The following is a 22,325-nucleotide window of genomic DNA, read 5'->3' on the forward strand; positions in this document are numbered from 1 at the left end:
TGCCAAATGCTTTTTCTGATCTTTTGAGATGACCATGTGGTTTTGGTTTTTTATTCTGTTTATGTGGTGTATAATATTTATTGACTTGAGTATGTTAAACCATCCCTGCATCCCTGGTATGAATCCTATTTGATCATGGTGGATTATTGTTTTGATATGTTGTTGGATTTGTTTAGCTAGTGTTTAGTTAAGGATTTTTGCATCTGTGTTCATCAGGGATGTTGGTCAGTAGTTTTCTTTTTGGTTAAGTCCTTTCCTGGTTTTGGTATTGGAGTGATATTGGCTTCATAGAATGACTTAGGGAGGGTTCTCTCTTTCTCTATCTTGTGGATTAGTGTCAATAGGATTGGTATCAATTCTTCTTTGAATGTATGGTAGAATTCTGCTGTGAATCTGTCTGGTCTTGGACTTGTTTTTTTGGTAATTTTTGATTACCATTTCAATCTTGCTGGTTGTTATTGGTCTGTTCAGAGTATCTAATTCTTCCTGATGTAAGCTAGGAAGGTTGTATCTTTCCAGGAATTTATCCGTCTCCTCTGGGATTTTTAGTTTATGTGCATAAAGGTGTTTATAATAGTCTTTAATTATCTTTTGTATTTCTGTGGTGTCAGTTGTAATATCTTTTGTTTCAATTCTAATAGAGCTTATTTGGATTTTTTCTCTTCTTTTTTTTGGTTAATCTTGCTAATAGTCTATAAATTTTATTTATCTTTTCAAAGAACCAGTTTTTTGTTTCATTTATCTTTTGTATTTTTAAAATTCCATTTCATTTACTTTTTCTCTGATCTTGATTATTTCCTTTCTTCTGCTGGATTTCAGTTGAGTTTGTTCTTGTTTCTCTAGTTCCTTGAGGTGCGACCTTAGATTGTTTGCTTGTGCTCTTTCAGACTTTTGATGTAGGCATTTAGGGCTGTGAACTTTCCTCTTAGCACTGCTTTCGCTGTATCCCAGAGGTGTTGATAGGTTGTGTCACAAATGTCATTTATTCAGTTCAAAATACTTTTTAATTTCCATCTTGATTTCATTTTTGACTGAATGATCATTTAGGAGCAAGTTATTTAATTTCCATGTATTTGCATCATTTTGAAGGTTCCTTTTGGCATTGATTTTCAGATTTATTCCCCCATGGTCTGAGCAAGTGTTTGATATAATTTCAGTTTTCTTGAATTTATTGAGGTTCATTTTGTGGCCTATCATTTCCTCTATGTTGGAGAACATTCTATGCACTGTTAAATAGAATGTCTGTGGTTATTGGGTGGAATGTTCTGTAAATATCTGTTAAGTTCATTTTTTCCAGGGTGTAGTTTAAATCCATTGTTTCTTTGTTGACTTTCTGTCTTGACTACCTTTCTAGTGCTGTCAGTGGAGTATTAAAGTCCCCCACTATTATTTAGTTGCTGTCTATAACTTAGGTCTAGTAGGGATTGTTTTACAAATTTGGGATCTCCAGACTTAGGTGAATATATATTTAGGATTGTGATAATTCCCTGTTGGACAAGGCCTTTTATCATTATATAAGGACCCTCTTTGTCTTTTTTAACTGCTGTTGCTTTAAAGTTTGTTTGGTCTGATATAAGAATAGCTACCCCTGCTCGCTTTTGTTGTCCATTTTCATGGGACGTCTTTTTCCATCCCTTTACTTTAAGTTTATGTGAGTCCTTATATGTTAGATGTGTCTCTTGAAGGCAGCAGATGGTTGGTGAACTCTTATCCATTCTGCAATTCTTTATCTTTTAAGTGCAGCATTTAGGCCATTTATATTCAATGTCAGTATTCAGATGTGGGATAACATTCCATTCATCGTGCTATTTGTTGCCTGTACACCCTGTTTTTTGTTTTTGTTTTTTTAACTGTATTTTTTGTTTTGCAGGTCCTGTGAGATTTATGCTTTAAAGAGGCTCTGTTTTGACATGTTTCCAGGATTTGTTTCAAGATTTAGAGCTCCTTTTAGCAGTTCTTATGGTGCAGGCTTGGTAGTGGCCAATTCTCTCAGCATTTGTTTGTCTGAAAAAGACTGTGTCTTTCCTTCATTTATAAAGCTTAGTTTTGCTGGGTACAAAATTCTTGGCTGATAATTGTTTTGTTTGTGGAGGTTGAAGATAAGGCCCAATCCCTTCTAGCTTGCAGGATTTCTGCTGAGAAATCTGCTGTTAATCTGATAGGTTTTCCTTTATAGGTTACCTAGTGTTTTTGCCTCATGGCTCTTAAGATTCTTTCCTTCATCTTAGCTTTAGACAACCTGATGACAATGTGTCTAGGCAATAATTTTTTGGCGATGAATTTCCCAGGCATTCTTTGAACTTCCTGTATTTGGATGTCTAGTTCTCTAGCAAGGCCAGGAAAGTTTTCCTTGATTACTCTCTCAAACATTTAGATTTCTCTTCTTCCTTGGGAATGCCAATTATTCTTGGTTTGATTGTTTAACATAATCCCAGATTTCATGAAGGATTTATTCATATTTTGTTATTCTTTTCTCTTTGTCTTTGTTGGATTGGGTTTATTCAAAAACCTTGTCTCTGAGCTCCGAAGCTCTTTCTGCTACTCGTTTCATTCTATTGTTGAGAATTTTGAGAGCATTTTGTGTTGATTCTGAAAGTTTTTATTGTTTTTTATTTGTTATTTATTTCACTGACTATTTCTCCCTTCACTTCTCATATGATTTTTTTTCGTTTCCTTACATCAGGCTTCAACTTTCTCTGGTGCCTCACTGATTAGCTTAATACCTAACTTTCTGAATTATTTTTTAGGTAAATCAGGAATTTCTTCTTGGTTTGGATCCATTGCCAGAAAGCTACTGTAATTTTGGGGGAGGTGTTAAAGAACCTAGTTTTGTCATATTACCAGAGTTGGTTTTCTGATTCCTTCTCATTTGGGTAGTCTATGTAAGAGGGAAGGTCTAGGACACAAGGCTGTTGTACAGTTCATTATGTTCCACTGGGTGTTTCCTTGATGTAGTACTCTCCTTCTTTTCCTAGGGATGTGGCTTTCTGAGAGCCGAGATGTAGTGATTGTTATCTCTCTTCTGGATCTGGCCACCCACCAAGTCTATCAGGCTCTGGGCTGGTACTAAGGGCTGTCTGCATAGAACTGTCTGTGGGTCTCTCAGCCATGGATATGGGCATCTGCTCCAGTGGAGGTTGTAGGAGGGTGAAATGGACTCTGTGAGGGTCTGTAGCTTTGTTTGATTAATGCACTATTTTTGTTCTCATTGGCCTCCTCCTGGGAGCTGGCATTTTCAAGAAAGCATCAGCTATGGTAGCATGGGGAGGAACAGGTGGTGGCCAGGGCCCCAGAACTCCCAAGAGTATACGCTCTTTGTCTTCATTTACCAGGGTGGGTAGAGAATGACCATTAGATAGGGGAAGGGCTAGGCATGTCTGAACTCAGACTCTACTTGGGCAGGTCTTGCTGCAACTGCTGTGGAGGATGGGGGTGAGGTTCCCAGGTCAATGAAGTTATGTTCCTAGGAGGATTGTGGGTGCCTTTGCTGTGTCATGCAGGTTGTCAGGGAAGTGGGCAAGGCTGGCAGTCACAGGCTTCACCCAGCTCCCATGCAACACAAAGTGCTGGTCTCACTCTCAATGCGCCCCACCCTCAACAGCACCAAGTGTGTTTCCAAGCAGTGGGAAAGCAGGGTTGTGAACTTCTCCCAGGCCACCCACCTCCCAGCTGCAAAAGTAAGTAGGGCTTTCCTGCTTCCCCTACCTGTGGAGTCTGGACACTGGATTCATGCCCTCCCTTGCATTCTGGCCAGGAGACTTCTCAGTGGGTTCAGATTGTTACGAAGTTCAGCTAGAGATTTCCTTCTCCCTATGGCCTTTTCTAAGTGTCTCTCGTAGCCCTCCTGAAGGTCCACTGCAAAGCAAGGCAGCAATTGACTCAGCAAGCCTACAGGGATTTTCCTGCTGCTTCATTTGGGCATTTTGCTCAGCTTTCTAAATTCAATGAGCTCCAAGTAAGGTCAGAATCTTCTCCTGTAGTCTAGACCTTCGGGTTCCCCAGTGGGGGTTTGTGTTCAGGGGCAGATGATCCCTCTTGTGTGGGATGATCTCCCTTTCCCGCCACAGTTTGGGCACTCGCAGTATTTGGGGTGTCTCCTGGGTCCTGCAGGAGCAGTCCGCTTCCTTTGGAGGGTCTGTGGGTCCTCTGGGCTTTCGTAATGTATTCCTGCAGTCTTTCTGGAGCAAAAGTTCATGATGCGAGCCTCCACTCGCTGTTCTGCCTGTCCGAGTGGGAAGTGTAATTTAGCCCTGCCTCAAAAGTATGATTTTTTTTTGAAGTACTTTTTAAAGTTCTTGGGAGGGTGATTATATAGATTTTTTTTTTTTTTTTTTTTTTTTTTTGGTGAACAGTCACATGGTTTTCAAAAATTTTACACAGACAAAATTTTGTATATGTTTTAGTTCCAAGTTGCTGGATTTTATGCCATTCCTAGAAGAATCTCCAACACTCTTACGTTTAAAAAATATAATCCCTATTTAAAACTTCTGTGAAACTTATTCTTAGACATTAAACATCTATGTATTTTAAAATGTTCAGTTCAATCTAATTTTTTGTTTGTTTTTTGACTAAGAATTTTCATTGAAAATATATTTTGTACTTTGTAAAATGCCTTTTCAGTATCTATTAAGTGATAATATATAAATCAAATATGTATGTGTGTATATATACACATTACGTATTTGTGTGTACATATATACATTATATGTGTGTGTGTGTGTATATATATTTTTTTAAAGAAACAGGGTTTTATTCTGCTACTCACGCTGGAGTGCAGTGGTGCTATCATAGCTCACTGCAGCCTCAAACTGCGTTCAAGCCATCCTCCCTCCTCAGTCTCCCAAGTAGCTGGGACTACAGAAAAACCACCGCGCCTGACTCCTAAATCATATATATTTTTCAAATATGTTTTCAACAGTTTAAGAGCTTGCAAAATAGCTATGTAAAACAAGATTACTGAACAGTCTTGATAAGAAAAGACTTCTTGGATTACAAAAATGTTAGAAAAGAACTATTTTTTCTAAAGTCCTAAAAATATCTTTTTTCTCAAGCCCTTCTGCTCCAGGCTGGAAGTAAACTGAGCTGCTACAGTCTTTCTCTCGCAGCATTTGGAGAAGTAACATGGGTTAAGTGATGTAAACTGAGAAGACATTCTAATGAGAAGTAAAGGATCACATTCTGCCTCTTTTTTTTTTTTTTTTTTGACAGAAGATTCTGTGAGCTCTTGTCTGTTTGCTTTCTGGGCAGGAAGGGAAACAGACCACTGCAGACATCTTTTTTTTTTTTTTTTTGAGACGGAGTCTTGCTCTGTCACCCAGGCTGGAGTGCAGTGGCCGGATCTCAGCTCACTGCAAGCTCCGCCTCCCGGGTTTACGCTGTTCTCCTGCCTCAGCCTCCCGAGTAGCTGGGACTACAGGCGCCCGCCACCTCGCCCGGCTAGTTTTTTTGTATTTTTTAGTAGAGACGGGGTTTCACCGTGTTAGCCGGGATCGTCTCTCGATCTCCTGACCTCGTGATCCGCCCGTCTCGGCCTCCCAAGTGCTGGGATTACAGGCTTGAGCCACCGCGCCCGGCCTCACTGCAGACATCTTAGTGCAGCAAAGTTCACCCTAGTTGCTTTACAGAACGTCATTGTGTCATTTGATTGATATCCCTAAGGTACTATAAGATGAGGAATGAAAGCTACTACCTTTTCTTGCCATTATTACCACATCATGGTAAAGAGTGAAAAGAAACATAGGTTTGAATAATTGTATTTGCTTTGGTATGAAATTAGATAGGGTACAGAAGTATGTATCAGAGTAGTACATGCTCCAAAAATTAGTCATTGGCACACAAAGACGTGACTGTCATCCTCTAGCTGGTGATATCCAGGCCTCATTTGTGCACATATGGGTGCACGGCAGAAAGCAAATCAATGTAGATTCTAACTGATATGCAACATTGTGATAAAATAGACCTTAGATTTATATATCCTGTTTAGCTCCATTCCTTCCAACAGGGGTGTGAATTTTGCTTCTGGATGACTGAAGTTAGAAATTTTTATTTTCCAGGTTTACACAGCCAGTTAGTGGTCATGTGGTAAGTAGAACACAGGGTTTCTACACCAGGGTCCCTTCACCTCCACACAGACTCCGGAGTGAATCTTCAAAGGCTGGAGGCTTCTCCCGACACATAACTCTTGTCTTCCAGTACAGCTAATGTCAAACGCCACTATTACAACCAATCTGTCTTCTTTTATGATCATTGGAGCAAGCTGGCTGAACAATCTGGAGAAGACTTGAATTCCCTAAAGCAGAGGTTGCTTCAGAGGGACGTTTCAAGGTGTTTCTTTCCTAGGGAGCACATTTTATAAGGCACCAAGATATTTCGTGCACGCCCTGAAGAATTCAGTTCCAGCTTCATCGGATTTCATTTCCCTAAATGCTGACTTTCACTGTAATGTCACTCGGCTGTGATTTCATACAGATTCCATACACAAGAGACAAAAAATAAGCAGACATGGGCTTGTAATAAACGTTAGATCTGGCAACAGAGTGAATTTTAGAACCATCTTCTGGGACATTAAAGGGAATGTATGTGGGGGGAATGACGAGATGATTTTATAGGTTTTTTTTTTTTTTTTTTTTTTTTTGCTGCTGTTGTTGTTGTCTTTGAGTTTATAAAAGACATCTCTTTTCTTTTAGGTGGTTCCAATATTGAGTGTGTTCTTTCTTTTGTCAATCAATTAAACAAGTCGACAAAAGAGAGTGATTGATATTCACAGATTTCTAGTTTTCAGCAACTCAAAAATATCCACCTGTTATCTTGTATTCTGAGTCAAAGAGCGACAAATTCTTTTTTGAAGTTAATGAATGGCATATTTTATCCACAGTCTACTAAACTAAGGTTAAGATCAAAAGAGCTCTCTTATTCTCATGATAGTGACTGAAAAAATAAGTCCCGATTTTTCAATTATTCATCTCCACCTCCACCATTCTATTATCTATCCCACTAGTGATTGAAATTGTCTCCTAGCAGGCTGTCCAGGGTGGGACACAGGAACACACACACACACACACACACACACACACACACACACAGGTATGTATGTGTCGGTGTGCCATGACTGTGTATCCAAACATAAGATTATTTTAATGATATTAACAATGTGTAGCACACAATTTATGAATAATGATAAAATATGCAATAATCTATTATTGTCAGTTCTGTACAAACCAGCTGAGTTTTATAGAATGCTTTTGCTGACTTTTGTTGAATGATTTTATCTGTAGCACATAAAGTCTCTGTCATATATTCTTTTTGAAAGATTTCTTTATTTCCTTTACAACCCTTTAAAAATGTAAAAATTAGTCTTAACTCACGCATCATAAAAAAATAGGCCTCAAGCCAGACAAGCCAGGTAGTTTTCGGACCCCTGGTTTAGACAATCCTCAAAACAATAAAGCAGTCCCTGATTTGTAATGTATGTCAACCTCTGTGGTATAAGTATTTCCACTATGGTAGACTTCAAGCTGTCAAAGGGATTTCACTGAACATGGAATTGGGGAGAGCTGTGTGGTCGCAGCCCAACATACAGTATCCCCACAACACAGATAGAATAGTCATGCAATTCCTCCAGAGCACCTTTGGTTAAAAGAGACAGCAAATCAATATAATATAGTGAAATAATTAGAAATCAATGAGTTTATTAGCTTTTAAAACTAATTTCACGTTTATATAACTTAATTATTAGTAGTAGTATTTTTAAGACGGAGTCTCGCTCTGTCTCCCGGGCTGGAGAGCAGTGGCACAATCTAGGTTCACTGCAAGCTCCGCCTCCTGGTTTCAAGCGATTCTCCTGACTCAGTCACCCAAGTATGAGAGACTACAGGCACCCACCACCACGCCTGGCAAATTTTTTGTGTTTTTGGTAAGGACGGGGTTTTATCATGTTAACCAGGATGGTCTCTATCTCCCAACCTCATGATCTGCTGGTCTCAGCTTCCCAAAGGGCTGAGATTACAGGCATGAACCACCACGCCCAGCCAACTTAATTTTTAATAATGGCTAGGTTAACCAAGAGCTCACAAAAATTTCTGAAAATCTACAACTTGAAACTCATAAACTGGTAAGAAGCTGACTCAAACACACCACTGATGGCCCATTCTTTTGAATTCCATAAATACTGGACTGTTTGACATTTTTTAAACCACGCTCTGTCATGCCTCCCCAATCTTTTCACCCTATTCTTTCAAGACTTAGCAGCTTCTCCTGCTAGAAAACTTCTGCTATTTTTCAAGGTTGAATTAAATGTCCCGTTTCCTATATAAATATAAAATTTCTATATTCCAAACCTTCAGTGACAGGGGCTTCATCCACTGTAGCCTTTACCTCCTTGTTCTGCAAGGGCTTATCTCAGTTTCTCCAACTCAGAGACTGAATATTTATGGCCCAGCAGAGCCTGGTGTACAGCAGGGGCACAATACGCATTCCTTGAACTGAACTACTAGCAAAAATGGCGAACTCTTGGCTGCCAGTTTGCAGAGCTTTGTGCAACTTTCTTTGTATTGTAGAATTGGTGCATTTCACCGTACCTCTTCTACAAGACAGCAGGGAAGAAACAGCTCACCATGGTATTAGTCAAAAGTTTGCATCGGAAGAGTGAAAGTCAAAGGGTAGTGTCTTGACTGCAGGTTTTAGATTCCATGGGTTTTGTTTATAATTTAAATATCTTTCATCACCACAGATAACTGAAGTCTTTTTTTTTGAGGAGGTACATAACCAAGGGACTAGGCAGTGGCACAGAAAGGTTACAAGCAGAAAAAAAAATAAAAATAAAAAATGAGGAGACCTGCTGACTTTAAAATGCACACACCTGCTATCTTGTGGTTTAACCCTCACTCCCTCACTGGTCAGATTCTCTGGCTGCACGCCTTTCCTTGTAGACTATCTGGCATAGATGGAGGAAGTAAGTCCCAGGGTAAGACTCCTCAGTGCCCCACCACTTCTCTCAGTTGCTCTGCTCACTGATTTTCTTGCTGCGTTCATTGAAGCAAGGGGCCTGGGAGGTGCAGGGAGGATCAACTCACCTCATAGTCAATGTCTAAGGCATCCGTCTCGCCCTTGGTGCGGAAGTGCTGTGTGTGCTTGTCCACCGTGAAGTTCACCTGCTTGCCCACCCGCTCGATGAGGACCGAGTGCCAGTGCTGGTCATCCAGGAGGCTGCCCAGGGTGGCAGAGGGCAGGCTGCTGCTGAGCCGCGCTTTGCTGTCATCTGTGAAGAGGGGAGGAAGGCAGGATGATGTCTGTGTCCAAGGGCAGCTTTGCACACCAGAATGCTCCACAAGCAAAGGCAGCTATCTCTGTTCTAAAGGCAAAGAATGATGTCTCCCTACGGACCAGGAACTGTGCTGGACCTGGGAAGTAATAACAGGCTTTGTCCACAGATTCCAGAATCAAATTCAATATGCATACCTCCTTCCAGACAAAATAGGGCATGTTTTCAAGACTTGAAAAAATAAATAATAAAAGGAACTATGTCCTTATGGCTACATAAATATGATGGAAAATGGGGATTTTGTTTTTAGAAAGAATGAATATTCTTTGAGTTTGAATGGTTCTTGAGTGGAGAAAGCCAATTAGGAGCTGTGCCTAGGAGGAGGAGTAAAGCTGGGATACGTAAAGGGAAGACAGCTAGTAAGTTTCTGGGCAAAAGCAGCGGCAAGGAAGTAATCATCCCATATGCCATGGCTGAGTACCTACTGTATGCACGGCACTTAGGAAGAAATAGCCTTCATCTTTAATCCTCTAAGGGAAAATTATCATCTCCATTTGACAAATAGGAACCTTGAGGCTCAGGGAGATGAGGCATGCATGCCTCAGGTACAGTCAGGACTTGAATGGAGGTCTGCCTCATCCTTTTTACTTTGACCACAGCTATGGATCATGGCTCAAGTCATACTGTTGATGATTGAGCTTCTGTTGAGTTTGCAAGACCCCCTTGAGAAGACATGAGAGATACAGCTGGAAAGGCATGCTTTGCAATCCAACTGCCTGGTTCTCCCTCCCCCTCCTTCTCTCTCACTTTTATGGAAGTCCCTGGCCATACCCTTCTACCAAAAAGATTACAGCTTCTATCTTCCCCCGCGGAAATTGCTTCAACCTTAGCAAAATGAACAATTAAATAGAACTAACGTTTGTGTATATAGACATTTTCAATTTTTGCAACATTTTATATATTAAGTCCCTTAGTAACTGAAAGCTAAATATCTCTCTCCTCCCTCTTGGGAAGTGTTTTCTCCAGTACAGCTGCAGCAGCCTGTTCAACGGTGTGATGTTCAGCAGGCAGGAGCCGCCACTTCCCCGAAGGCTGCTCACTCCCACCTCCAAAACCGCCCAAAGCACCATTCCCTTCACTGAGTAACTTGGATGCTTCCTATAGGGCTGGGGGCATCAAACTCATTGTAATTAGAAAAGTGAAGCTGGTGAATTAATAGCTGACTTGGTTTCATGGGTTTATTCACTGTTTGTTGCACAGCTTCTTAGTTTTCATTCTTTGATGGATTACGCTGATGAATTAAAAGATGTTTTCATTTTTTCTCCCTCCCTTTCTTTCTCCTATGGAAAGGTATTGTGAGTCAGGTGTGGTGGCTCACACCTGTAATCCCACCACTTTGGGAGGCCAAGGCAGGCAGATCACTTGAGGTCAGGAGTTTGAGACCAGCCTGGTCAATGTGGTGAAATCTCATCTCTACTAAAAAAACAAACAAAACAAAACAAAACAAAATTAGCCAGGCAAGGTGACAGGTGCCTGTAATCCCAGCTACTTGGGAGGCTCAGGCAGGAGAATCACTTGAACCTGTGAGGTGGAGGTTGCAGTGAGCTGAGATCACACCATTGCACTCCAGCCTGGGCCAGGCCACAAGAGCAAAACTCCATCTAAAAAAGAAAAGAAAGGTATTGTGATCTAACTGAGCTGGGCACAGTGACAGGTAATGTATCAAGGAGACACGGAGTTTAAAGGTATACTGTCCTCTCTGAAGGTCTTAGTGTAGAGATGCTAATCAAATAAATCTATAAAACATATGCAGGTTTCCAGCACTTAGTGCACAGAGCCATGGAAATGCAGAGTGTGGTGCTATGAAACCCTCCTTATGCAGCAGAGACAGGTTGAAACATGAGGGAAGGAGGAGCATGGTTGCAAGGCCAGGAGAAGCAGCAGCCAGGGTTAGAAATGTAGGGGAGCATGGCCCAAGACTTCCAGCAGCTGAGTGCCAGGAGCTCGTTAGCCTGGATCCCATTATCCAGGACTTTGTATGCTAGGTTACACGGTTTACCTCTTTTTTAAGAAATGGAACGTTGAGTAGGCAGAGGTTACTAATGCAGATTACTGTGTTTTTTTGTTTGGTTGGTTGGTGGGTATTTTTGTTGTTGTTGTTGTTGTTGTTGTTTTTGAGATGCAGTCTCCCTGTGTCATCCAGGCTGGAGCGAGTACAATGGCACGATCTGGGCTCACTGCAACCCTTGCCTCCCAGGTTCAAGTGATTCTCCTGCCTCAGCCTCCAGAGTAGCTGGGATTACAGGCGGGGGCCACCACACGAGGCAAATTTTTATGTTTTTGGTGGAAACGGGTTTTCACCATGTTGACCAGGCTCGTCTCCAACTCCTGACCTCAAGTGATCCGCCGCCCCTGCCTCCCAAAGTGGTGGGATTATAGGTGTGAGCCACCATGCCCGGCCAGTAGATTACTTTTAAGAAAGGTTATTTTGGCAGCTGTGTGGGAATTGGATTAGAAGGTAAGACTGGCTATAAGATTGGCCATAATCTGGATAGATGGGGCATAACAAGGCTCAGGCGAGAAGAGTACAGGAAGAATAGGATCCAAGTAATGATGAGGCGTGGCAGGAGGTGGCCTCCAGCTGATGGAGATAGAATAAAGAACACCACCACCGCCACCCCACACACAGTTTTTATTTGTAAGATGAAATGATTCAGGAGCTAACATTGGCTGAAGGAAACTTTATGCTTTATAAACTGTCAGTTCTAGATGTAACAAGGCAGGTAGATTTAATATTGGAGTTTTCACTTTGAAATTGAGCTACATCTCATTTTTTTCTTAAAATAAGAAAGGCATTGAACAATAATTTATTAATAAGTCCAAATTCTAAACATTTGAAAATTTAAACTCATTATACATCACACACACACAAACACACACACACAAAACCACCACCAACAACAACCACAAAAAACAGGGCAAGGAATTACACCGTTTCTCCAACTTGTTTGTTCTATGTGCTGTTTGTGTCTTTAATGATCTCGTGAGTTCTTTAATAGAGCCAATAATAATAATGATTAAAATGAAATATTTTAATATTTTCCACACAATCCTGCTTCACAAGATAAATTTTATCAATATTATGAATCAGTCAAACTGATTTTATTTTTTATGTAACTTTGGGTATAGTAACACACCCGCCCTCCCTCCCTTCCTCACTTCCTCCATCTGCTCATCTTCCATAGCCCCAGGTAATCACTGCTGTTAACATCTTGCTCGTGCTTCCAGAAAAATATTAGGTGTATGCAAGCAGCAAACATAGATTTTCTTTATTTCTACTCATTTAATTTTTTACCCTGATGGTAAAATACAATGTGCATTTATCTCCAACTTTCTATTTTTATTTAATCTATCCTGAAAATCTTTATCAAAATATAAAGAGCTTTCCCATCCTTTTTATAACTGCATAGTATTCCATGCTCTAATACGTATACATATAATATATATGATCTATATACATGTAATATGATACATAATTATATATGATCATATATATGATATATAGAACATATCATATTTCACTTAATGAGCTCTTAGTGATACAAATTTAGATGTTTCTACTTACTTTAGATCTCTAAAACTGTTGAAATACTTTATTATGTGGACAATATCTTGCTTGGGCACAAGCATATTTGTAGCATTCATTCTTAGATGAAGAATTGGAGGACAAAGGCTTTCACGTTGGCAATTTTGACAAATGCTGCCAAAATGTCCTATATAAAGACCGTGCCTATTTAAATGCCTAGGAGTGCCTTTACCACAGGCTTGTCAACAACAGATGGTCTAGCGTTAAATTTTTGCCTGCCTGGTAGGTTAAAAAAGTGTATTTCTGAGTAATTTTAATATGCATTTATTTTAATAAGAATGAGGTGGAAAATCTTTTTAGTTTTATTTCCTTTTCTTTGAACTGTCTCTTCCTATATTTTGCCTGTGATATGAATTTTGAAAATATCTTTTTGCCTTTCTTTATTTGTTTTTTGATGTTGTTTTTCTGTTTTTGTTTGTTTGATTGATTTTTTAAATTCACTACTCAGGTATTTGTGCATTGGGAACAAATCCATCATTTTTCTTATTAATTCTGGATTTGTATCATAGTTTAAATGGTTCTCCTTATTCTGAGATCACTGATGAATTCTTCTAGTTTTCTCTACTTCCTTTCCACTGAAATTTTTGCTGATGTACTGTATGAGACACAGTTCTACCTTTATGTTTTGAGATGGCTACCAAACTGTCTCAGTTCCACTATTTTAAAATCCTTGAGTGGTCTTAGTTAGTGAAATAGATTGTATAACTTTCAAATGGCAGGAGAACACTAGTAAATTGGATAGGGTGGTATTTGTTATGTTGACTGGATCAAGGCAATCCAAGTACATGATTTGGATCTTCAAATCCTAAAGCTTCCAGTAGTAGGTTATGTTGGTTGTTGCTCACTGTACCCTTCTTGCATCCACTGACACCATCATCACCACCATCTCAATGGACAGGAACATCTCCGTGGTGTAGAAGAGTGGGAAGCAGAGCCAGCATCAGTAACCTTACCTTTACCCTCTTCAAGGTTTAATGTCAGTCCTTTCTCTCCTGGGTCTTAACTTTGGCTCAGAAAGTTTGCTACTCTCATTGCATCCAACAATTCTGTTTCTTATAATTTTAAGACTTTAGGAAAATAAAAGTACTTCTTCTTAAATAAATAGTGACCACCTTTCATTTACTGCATCTAATGAAACCACAAACTTAATTAACACAGTTATCATTTTATGCAAAGTAGCTCATGAAATTTTTATGAATACTTAGAGCAATTTGTTGACCTTTTCTCAAAAGTGGATTAGCATTGCTCCTTGTTTACATTTTTCATTTACTTTGTGCATATATATATATGCCCAAAGATACATATATATATATATGCCCTTGTTTACATTGTTCATTTACTTAGTGTGTGTGTGTGTGTGTATATGTATATATATGCCCAAAGATAATGCAAAATTGAGTCCCACCAATTTTATGGAAAAACATTTCAGTTAGTATCAAGGGACTTAAACTAATGTTCACAACTTTTTGCCTAGTAAACCACTTTCTGTAAATGTATTCTAAAAAAGCAAGCTGAAATGTTGTGGAAAAATTTTTAAGTGGCTAGTGATTTAAAAATTGCATATAATATGCAATAATTTGGAAGGAGAAAAAAATCTGAGTACATTTAGGTAGACTCACTGGATGAAGTATTATATTAAATAGCCATCAAAATATTTATAAAATACATTATTTCAAAAGTTGTGACTGCCCTTTTTGATAACATTAAAAGTAATATTTAATAAATAAAATACTCAATAATTAGACTATACTGATTTAAAATATACATGAGCAGAAGACAAACGTAGAAAATATAGACTAAATACAAGTCTGGAAAAGGCACAAATAAGCACTATGTGTGGGTAAAATTGAATAATGCATTTACCACAATCGTTTTTTTTCTTTTCTCTGTATTTTAGAGTGAGCATAACTATTTTGGATAATGAGAAAAATAAACTTAATTAAAAACACAATCCTGACACTGCATAGTATATTTGTTGAAGACTATATATCAGAGATGTGTAATTATTGAATCTCTTGGGAATTACAAGTTACTTATTAATTAACCAAAAAGGAGCACCTATGGATAAATCTCATCACTCCTTCTCCATTATATAGTTATTATATACCAACACTCAGATATCTTATATCAAAACAAGTTTAGTGAAACTTGGTTTGGTTAAAAAATTGGGAAAAGAAAATTTCTGCTCTTCATTATAAAAGGATGTTTAGAATTGTATTTATGAGAAGAGTAGGATGGTAGTCCTCAGAAACGTTTCGTTTTCCATAGAAATTTCCATTATTAGAGATCACAAAACACTTAATTCTCAAGAAATTGTCATTCTTAAAATCTTAGAATATCGATTTTAAGTTTTATCTCAGTGGCATTTGAGGTTCAATTACTAGTTTTAACTAGTTTCTAATTTCTTAAGACAAAGATAAAAGTTTTCATGGGCAATTGTGAAGGACAAAAACAATAAAACTAGACAGAAACTAACTTTGGGATCAGAAATAGAAAAGGGAAATAATTATTTCTGGCCGGGCACGGTGGCTCAAGCCTGTAATCCCAGCACTTTGGGAGGCTGAGATGGGCGGATCATGAGGTCAGGAGATCGAGACCATCCCGGCTAACACGGTGAAACCCCGTCTCTACTAAAAAATACAAAAAATTAGCCAGGCGAGGTGGCGGGCGCCTGTAGTCCCAGCTACTCGGGAGGCTGAGGCAGGAGAATGGCCTAAACCCGGGAGGCGGAGCTTGCAGTGAGCTGAGATCCGGCCACTGCACTCCAGCCTGGGGACAGAGTGAGACTCCGTCTCAAAAAAAAAAAAAAAAAAAATTATTTCTAATGAAATAAAACTTGTTTCATGTGGTTTAAAATATAGTTAAAATGAAATAATATATATATACTACCCAAGGCCTTAAGAAATACAACAATTTTTATAGGAAGCTTGAAATGTTTGCAAAACATGTTTAACTTTACCTATTTATTCTCCCTCCACCTCAAGATGCTGTGGATACGCATGCCAATTCTTTCACCCTTACTTAGAACTCACATTTTCTGGTAAAGGGCATGCATGTGGCACTGTTTTCACCCAAATGCCTTGTTTGATTAAATCTTCTTGCTAGGTCTTATCTTAACTGTTCAAACATGGATACCACTTTAACTTTCGTAATCTGTGAATTTCAGACAGCCTGGGAAAAAGGGGATGGGAACTCTCGTGTTTAAGATTGTATTTGAGCAAAAAAAAAAAAAAAAAAGTCATTCTTGAAAAGGGTTTGATTCACTATTGACAAAACAGGTGGCCACTCATGTGAATTCCCTCATGACTGCCTCTATCAGATCATCAGAATCAACTTTTCCACCCACCTTTAATTTGTCAGATTATCAACACCGATATTCACTTGTATTTCTTAAGCTTCTCACACAAGTTAAACACTTCACATATGTTGTTCTAATTATTCGTGACCATAATAACCCTGCAGAAAGGTTACTCTCCAAGAAGCCAGAAGATTTACCTAAGGACTCAAAGAATTGGGGTTACAACCCAATTCTATTTGACTCCAAAGCTAAAACTCTCTCCACTACTTTTAGTGGAAAAATGGATACTCTCATTCTCCCTCATTTCTCACGCTCTTACTATCTGTATCTCCCATATACGCATGTAAGTTGTGTAGCTTAGTAGGAAGGGAGGACATTCGTTTGCAAAGGAATTTAATGGATTGGAAAACAGAGAGCTGTAGAAAAGTAAAATGGGGCAACACTAAGAAGGGAGGACATGACACAGAATGAGAAGACAAATTGCACCTCCCTGTCCCAGCCAGTATTATAAAGGTACTCCCTTTCAACTTTGTTTGGAATATGCAAGGCTAGTGAGTGGTCTCCTACGTATCTAAGTGAGAGCCCTGGAGAAAATAAGAAACGGACAGGAAACAATGTGATTTCAATGGACTTGACCTTCAATCCAGAGCAAGTCTCTATGTTTCTCTAAAGCATGAAACACATGTCCTTAGTTGTTAAGAAATTTCTCAATCGTATTGACTAAAAACACTCTCCAGATTTAGGAGCTGTTGCTCTACTGTGGTGTCTAACTTGTGTCCATCTTCTGTGACTTTGCTATCTTCGCAAACATTATCTTAATACATTTCTTACATGATTTTGATGATGCATAGTTAATTTCCAATTACTATAACCAAGCTAAAAGGTAAGTAGAAATAACTATTTTACTAGGTTGAGAGCCTCTTGAATATAGATACTGATAAATCCAACTTTTAACTCCCAGTGCAGAATTCAGTGCCTTATTTACTGTACTTGTTTTACCTATTCTTATTACATAATGACAGAATTTATGAAAAATGTGGTGCATTTTATCCCATTGATTCTTTGAATGAAATGCCTGTTTTTCTCCCCTCTCCATAATAAAATCTCCAGATTGCTCAAGGTTGATCCTGGATCCCTCTGTTCCTTTTTGATCTCTCCATTCTCACAACTTAACACATGCATATTGTCTGCCTGATATTTAACATTTTTTAGAATTGTTTTGTAATTTTTATTATTTGTCTTGTAAAAGTTTATAACATTCTAGTGATTAACATCAGAGAATTGGGGGAGGATTGGATAAGGCTATAATCCCATATCTACAGCTATGCAGCTATGTGACCTTGAGCCACTTACTGGGAATCACGGACCAGCAGTTCTTCATCTGTTAATGGGTTTGGATATAGATTGTAGGATTGTCGTGTAATTTAAATAAAATATGTATTTTAAATGTTTAATGCAATGCCTAAATGTGGGCTCTCAAAAAATGGCAACTGAAAAAACTTTTATGGTGTTTAGTACAATTCGAGAAACATGATAAACATTCCATAAATACGTGTGAGTTGGCTGACTGAAATGCCTGAGTTTCAAAAGAGCTAAATTGAATGTTCATTTGACTCTCTGGATAATGGAAAGAACTTTCTCTGGCATCTCAATGGTTGATTATGCAATCACATGCTTTGGCGCCTGAACCCTGTACTCAGCTCCCGGGTGCTCCTCAGATGTTTGTTCTATTCTAGGAGTCTCACTTGAGTCTCACTTTACTACAGCCGTATGTATTGGGGATTGCATAAACATCCTGCCTCAGTCAAAAGACACTGGGCTCTTGTAAGGACGAGTGACCCGCATGTACTATTGATGTCTTCTTCATTCTTACAACAGTTCTCTTGTCACGTAATATCTCCGCTCTTTGATTCTCTACCTGCAGGAATGGGTTCAGACTATTGTAATTCTGCAGAGGGCAGACTACCATTGGCAATTTGAATGAGATGTGTAAAAAGTGAGAAAGGAAACATGTCTAACCCCCTTATGGATTGAAAGAAGAAATATCTTTCCCATTTAGTAGTTCCGGGAAAATACCAATGTTCCACTCTAAGAAAGTAGGCAAAGAGGAACCACATAGTTCAATTTCTCCGTAGGACTGTCTCTACCCAAGCCAGACACAGTAAGGGTTAGGGTAACTATGTAATGTAAATTGGATACTCATCAAAGAGCATCACTAGAAAAGAACACTAGGTATAGCCACAAAGCCATCCTGAGCAGCTGACCACGGTGCTGGACTTCTTCACTCTTAGCCTGAATTTCTGAATTGCAAGTAACTGATTAGAAAATGAATACACATTGCAGATGAAGAATTGTTACTAAAGGAGACATGGCTGAAATGTCCATATAAATTGGAGAGGGAAAACCCAAAACTCTCTTTATTTGACCAGCGCTATTCTTTAACCCGTTAACTTGAATCCTGCCTCTCTTTCTCTCTGTCTCTCAGCTCTCCTATATTTCTATTGCTTTTCTGATTCATTTTTTTAACAGAACAAACCTGATCATGGATGTCATAAACTCTTTCCCCTTTGAGGCTATGTGACAACAGGAAAAGAACAGTATTTTAAAATAATATTTAAAGAATTCATATAAATAACTAAGATAAATATTGAAAAGATACTAAAATGTTAGTAAAAGAGATAATCAGGTTGTAGGATTTGGATTTTTTTCCTTTTTTATATTATTTTCAGTTTTTTAAAAACTGATATATATTTTATAATCTAAAATTAATAGCAAAACACCTGGTTAGATATAAGTAGATTGTAATGGTAGCTACACGAACCACAGTCTGTGTAAATGGCACAAGTAATTTATCCTCTTTGAGCCTACTATTTCATATCTGTAAACTGGGGCTAATATGTACTGATGCCATAAGTCTTCCTTGAGGATTGGACTGGACCTAACCACACTGTGGATACTCTGTAAATATACCCCATTGTCAGAGACAGTGGTGGATCATGGAGGAGGCAGGAGTGCAGACTTGAAGGTGAACAAGCCCGACAGGAATAATGAAATTTGTGATGAAAACCCTGTTTCTAATGTACTCAATTTGCCTCAAGCACCTACTTTAGGAAGGGGTTCTCCTAAAGGCTAGAGATACAGAAATGAACAAGGTGTTATTCTGGTGCTTATAAAACCTATATTAATAGATTTTCCACTATGGGCAAAGCAAAGGTATTATCACTCCCCTTTGCTTAGTGCTTCCAGAGATCTTCTAGCTGTAATGAGGTAGGAGGGGCTAAAGTACTAATCTGTGGCAGTGTTTCTCTAGAAGAGGAACCTAGAAACTTAGGCTATTTAAGAAGTATCCTAGGTGACTGCTTCAAACAGGTAAGTACAGAAAACACTCAACTGTGGTAAACCGATAAAAAGGAAGAGCTGCAGAAACAGATAAAAAGGATGAAGACATTTTTAAACTATGCAGAATATAGCTAAAATATATTCTTACTACTTAATCATTCACCAAGTAAGGTTTTACTTAATTACCACCATGGATGGAAATATAGAGAAGACGGAAACTGGGAAGAAAGACTTATCCTGCCATCTACGTATCGTAGCAAGGAGTCGGTGCTATTCATCTTAATATTCCATTTATGTTCAGAAAAGCCAGCATAGTTCAGGGTGAGGCATTCAGATATTGTTGGAATACATGAGCAATACTGAGCTTCTATTTTTGGCATTTGTCCATGTTTACTCATTGCTATAGAAAACGTATTTATAGTGTTCTTGGTTTTCATGTCCATACTCTGCAAGACAAGTCATTAGCCCCAGATTAGAAATAAGGAAACTGAGGCTCAGAAGACATTCACCATAATAAATCACATAATAAATAAAATAAAATAATATAACATAATTTGATGGCACATCTGTAATCAAAACAAAACGTGTTACATGACCATACCTATGCTATTTCTACCATCCACACCATGAATGAATCTGGTTTACAACATTAGATTTTGTATGTGGGAGCAGAGTTTTGGATGTGAAATGCCATACCTGAATTGGGAATCTAAACAGTAGTAACTGAAAGATTTCTTAATGTTACCAGTAGAAGACACCTGCTTTGCTCTTGATAAGTAATAACAACTTTACCCACAACTCAAAATGCTGTGTGAGCCACTTGTAACTGGGATGCTCAGCTTCATTCATCTGATCTCCTTTCTGGAAAACTGAAAACGAGTTAATGGATTGATGCATGTTTGTGTAGTATTTGGACACCCAGCCTTCAGAAAGTTCTGATGCTTGCTTCTTTAGTTATGGTAATTACAACCAATGAGGTTACCAGCAAAAATTTTTTACCACTCTCTTCTAGGTGAGATTCTACTTTTAAAGGTATTTTGGAGTGTACTTAATCTAATATATTAGGTGTCAATTTTGAGTTAATTTGAAATCTAGAGATTCTTTCTGCTATCCCTGCCTACAGTCACCATGGGGCCCCAGGAAGACCCTCAGAAATGCTTCAAAATTATATTGTTTGGTTTGGGGGCACTAATATTCATTCTTATGTCTCTTCAGCTAATTGCTAAAATTTATTTAACTTTTTTGTCGATTTTCCATGCAACTTTTTTTTGGTCAATCTTCCATGCAACTTGATGTTACAAATTACATTTTGCAATTTCTTTCCTTCTTTACTATTTTATAGTAAAGACAAAAGGATAACTAATTTCCTTTCCCTTTAATATTAGGAAATATCAGATGGGAAGCAGGGAGTCATTCTTACGAAAAACAGTCATTTACTTTTTTTTCAGCTTATCTCTTTTTTCCTTTCTTTCTTTTTCCTATAGAAGAGCGTTTTTGTTTTGTTTTGCTTTGTTTTGCTTTTGTTTTTTTGTTTGCATCCTTGGGAACTGTGCTCCTGCCTTTTGCACTCAACTTACCCTTCCGTCAGAAGTGCCTTTGATCATGTACAGGGGGCTGGGCCTCTCTCCTCTTTCTCTGGGATAAGAAATTGGTCACAATGAACGCGACCTGCCTATAGCGCAACAGGTCCTGATGGACACCAGCCCACAGTGGGAGGCTGTGTCCTAACTGTGTGGAGGCAGGAGTACTTCTGTACTAAGTTTAATGGAAACTGGTGAGTCTGGGACTTAACCTGGTATAGCAAGGGCACCTAAAGAAAATAGTTTCCCTTAAAAAGATATGGGAATGCCTAGAAACTTAGATTTTTTTGCCTCACACTTATGGTCCCCTCTTCCCCAACACAAAATAACCCAGAGCAACCAAAATGCTTCTCCTTCATTTTCCCTCTGAAACTTAACTTTCTTAAATGTACCTAATAGAATAAATTCTGAGCAAGCCTCCTTATAAAATGTGTATATACAAGCCTCCTTATAAAATGTGTGTACAGTTAAACTTGTGAAAGATTGTTTAGAGTTTGAGTTACTAAGAGAATTAAATGGATAAATACGTAGTTAGGCCAATAAATACATAACAATGAATTTGCAACTCTCCCTACATATCAGTGTTATATTGTGTCAAAGAATGCTATATATGCCTTAAACATTTATATCCCCACCAATATTACTTAGATTGTGCTCCAGTGAATTCCACCAGATACACTGCAAGTGTCAGACACTGTGACCTGTGGAGTAAAGGGACTCTCTATCCCTTGGCATTGGAAGGGGAAGTCTGAGCCTACCCAAGTTGAGGTGCAGGGAGAGCCTCCCCTTCTGGAGTTCCAAGGTGATGTGGTCTCCACGCTGACCTTCTCCATGGAACAGGACCCCATCTCCTTGCATGCTCTTGAACTTCAGGGAGATCACATCTTTGAGAGTACTCATCAACTTCTGATTGAACCTGTACAGAAGTGAGCTTCGGCCATCAAAGTCAGCAACGTCTGATTCTGGGAACAAAGAAGGAGCGGGAGAGAAAAATCAGTGCATATCCTCATGACTGCTGTTCCTGTTTCCCTTATTAGTTTGTGTCCAGTTCACAGAAATGTTCTTGAGATCTGCCAGGTCTAGTCTCAACAGGAAACATGTAGACTAGAACCAACCTAATTAGACTCAAGGGAATTATTCATTTACAAGCAGTCACCACACACTGAGTCAAAGTGAACTGATCATCAATTTAGAAGTAAAAAC

At 38.7% G+C, this 22,325-nt stretch overlaps 1 protein-coding gene across 2 annotated transcripts in view; it reads right to left on the bottom strand.

Annotated features, from left to right (window-relative positions):
- The window catches only part of LOC105492445 (contactin associated protein family member 5), a 909,336-nt gene that overhangs the window by 461,453 nt on the left and 425,558 nt on the right, over positions 1–22,325 (bottom strand). For both annotated transcript variants that reach the window (XM_071072554.1, XM_071072553.1), the window contains exons 5-6: positions 21,881–22,084; positions 9,072–9,256 (exon numbers count right to left, since the gene is read on the bottom strand). In XM_071072554.1, coding sequence (XP_070928655.1) covers positions 9,072–9,256; positions 21,881–22,084 — 389 coding nt within the window. The remainder of the gene's footprint in view (positions 1–9,071; positions 9,257–21,880; positions 22,085–22,325) is intronic.

The sequence above is a fragment of the Macaca nemestrina genome, chromosome 11 (assembly GCF_043159975.1).
Source record: "Macaca nemestrina isolate mMacNem1 chromosome 11, mMacNem.hap1, whole genome shotgun sequence".
Taxonomy (NCBI): domain Eukaryota; kingdom Metazoa; phylum Chordata; class Mammalia; order Primates; family Cercopithecidae; genus Macaca; species Macaca nemestrina.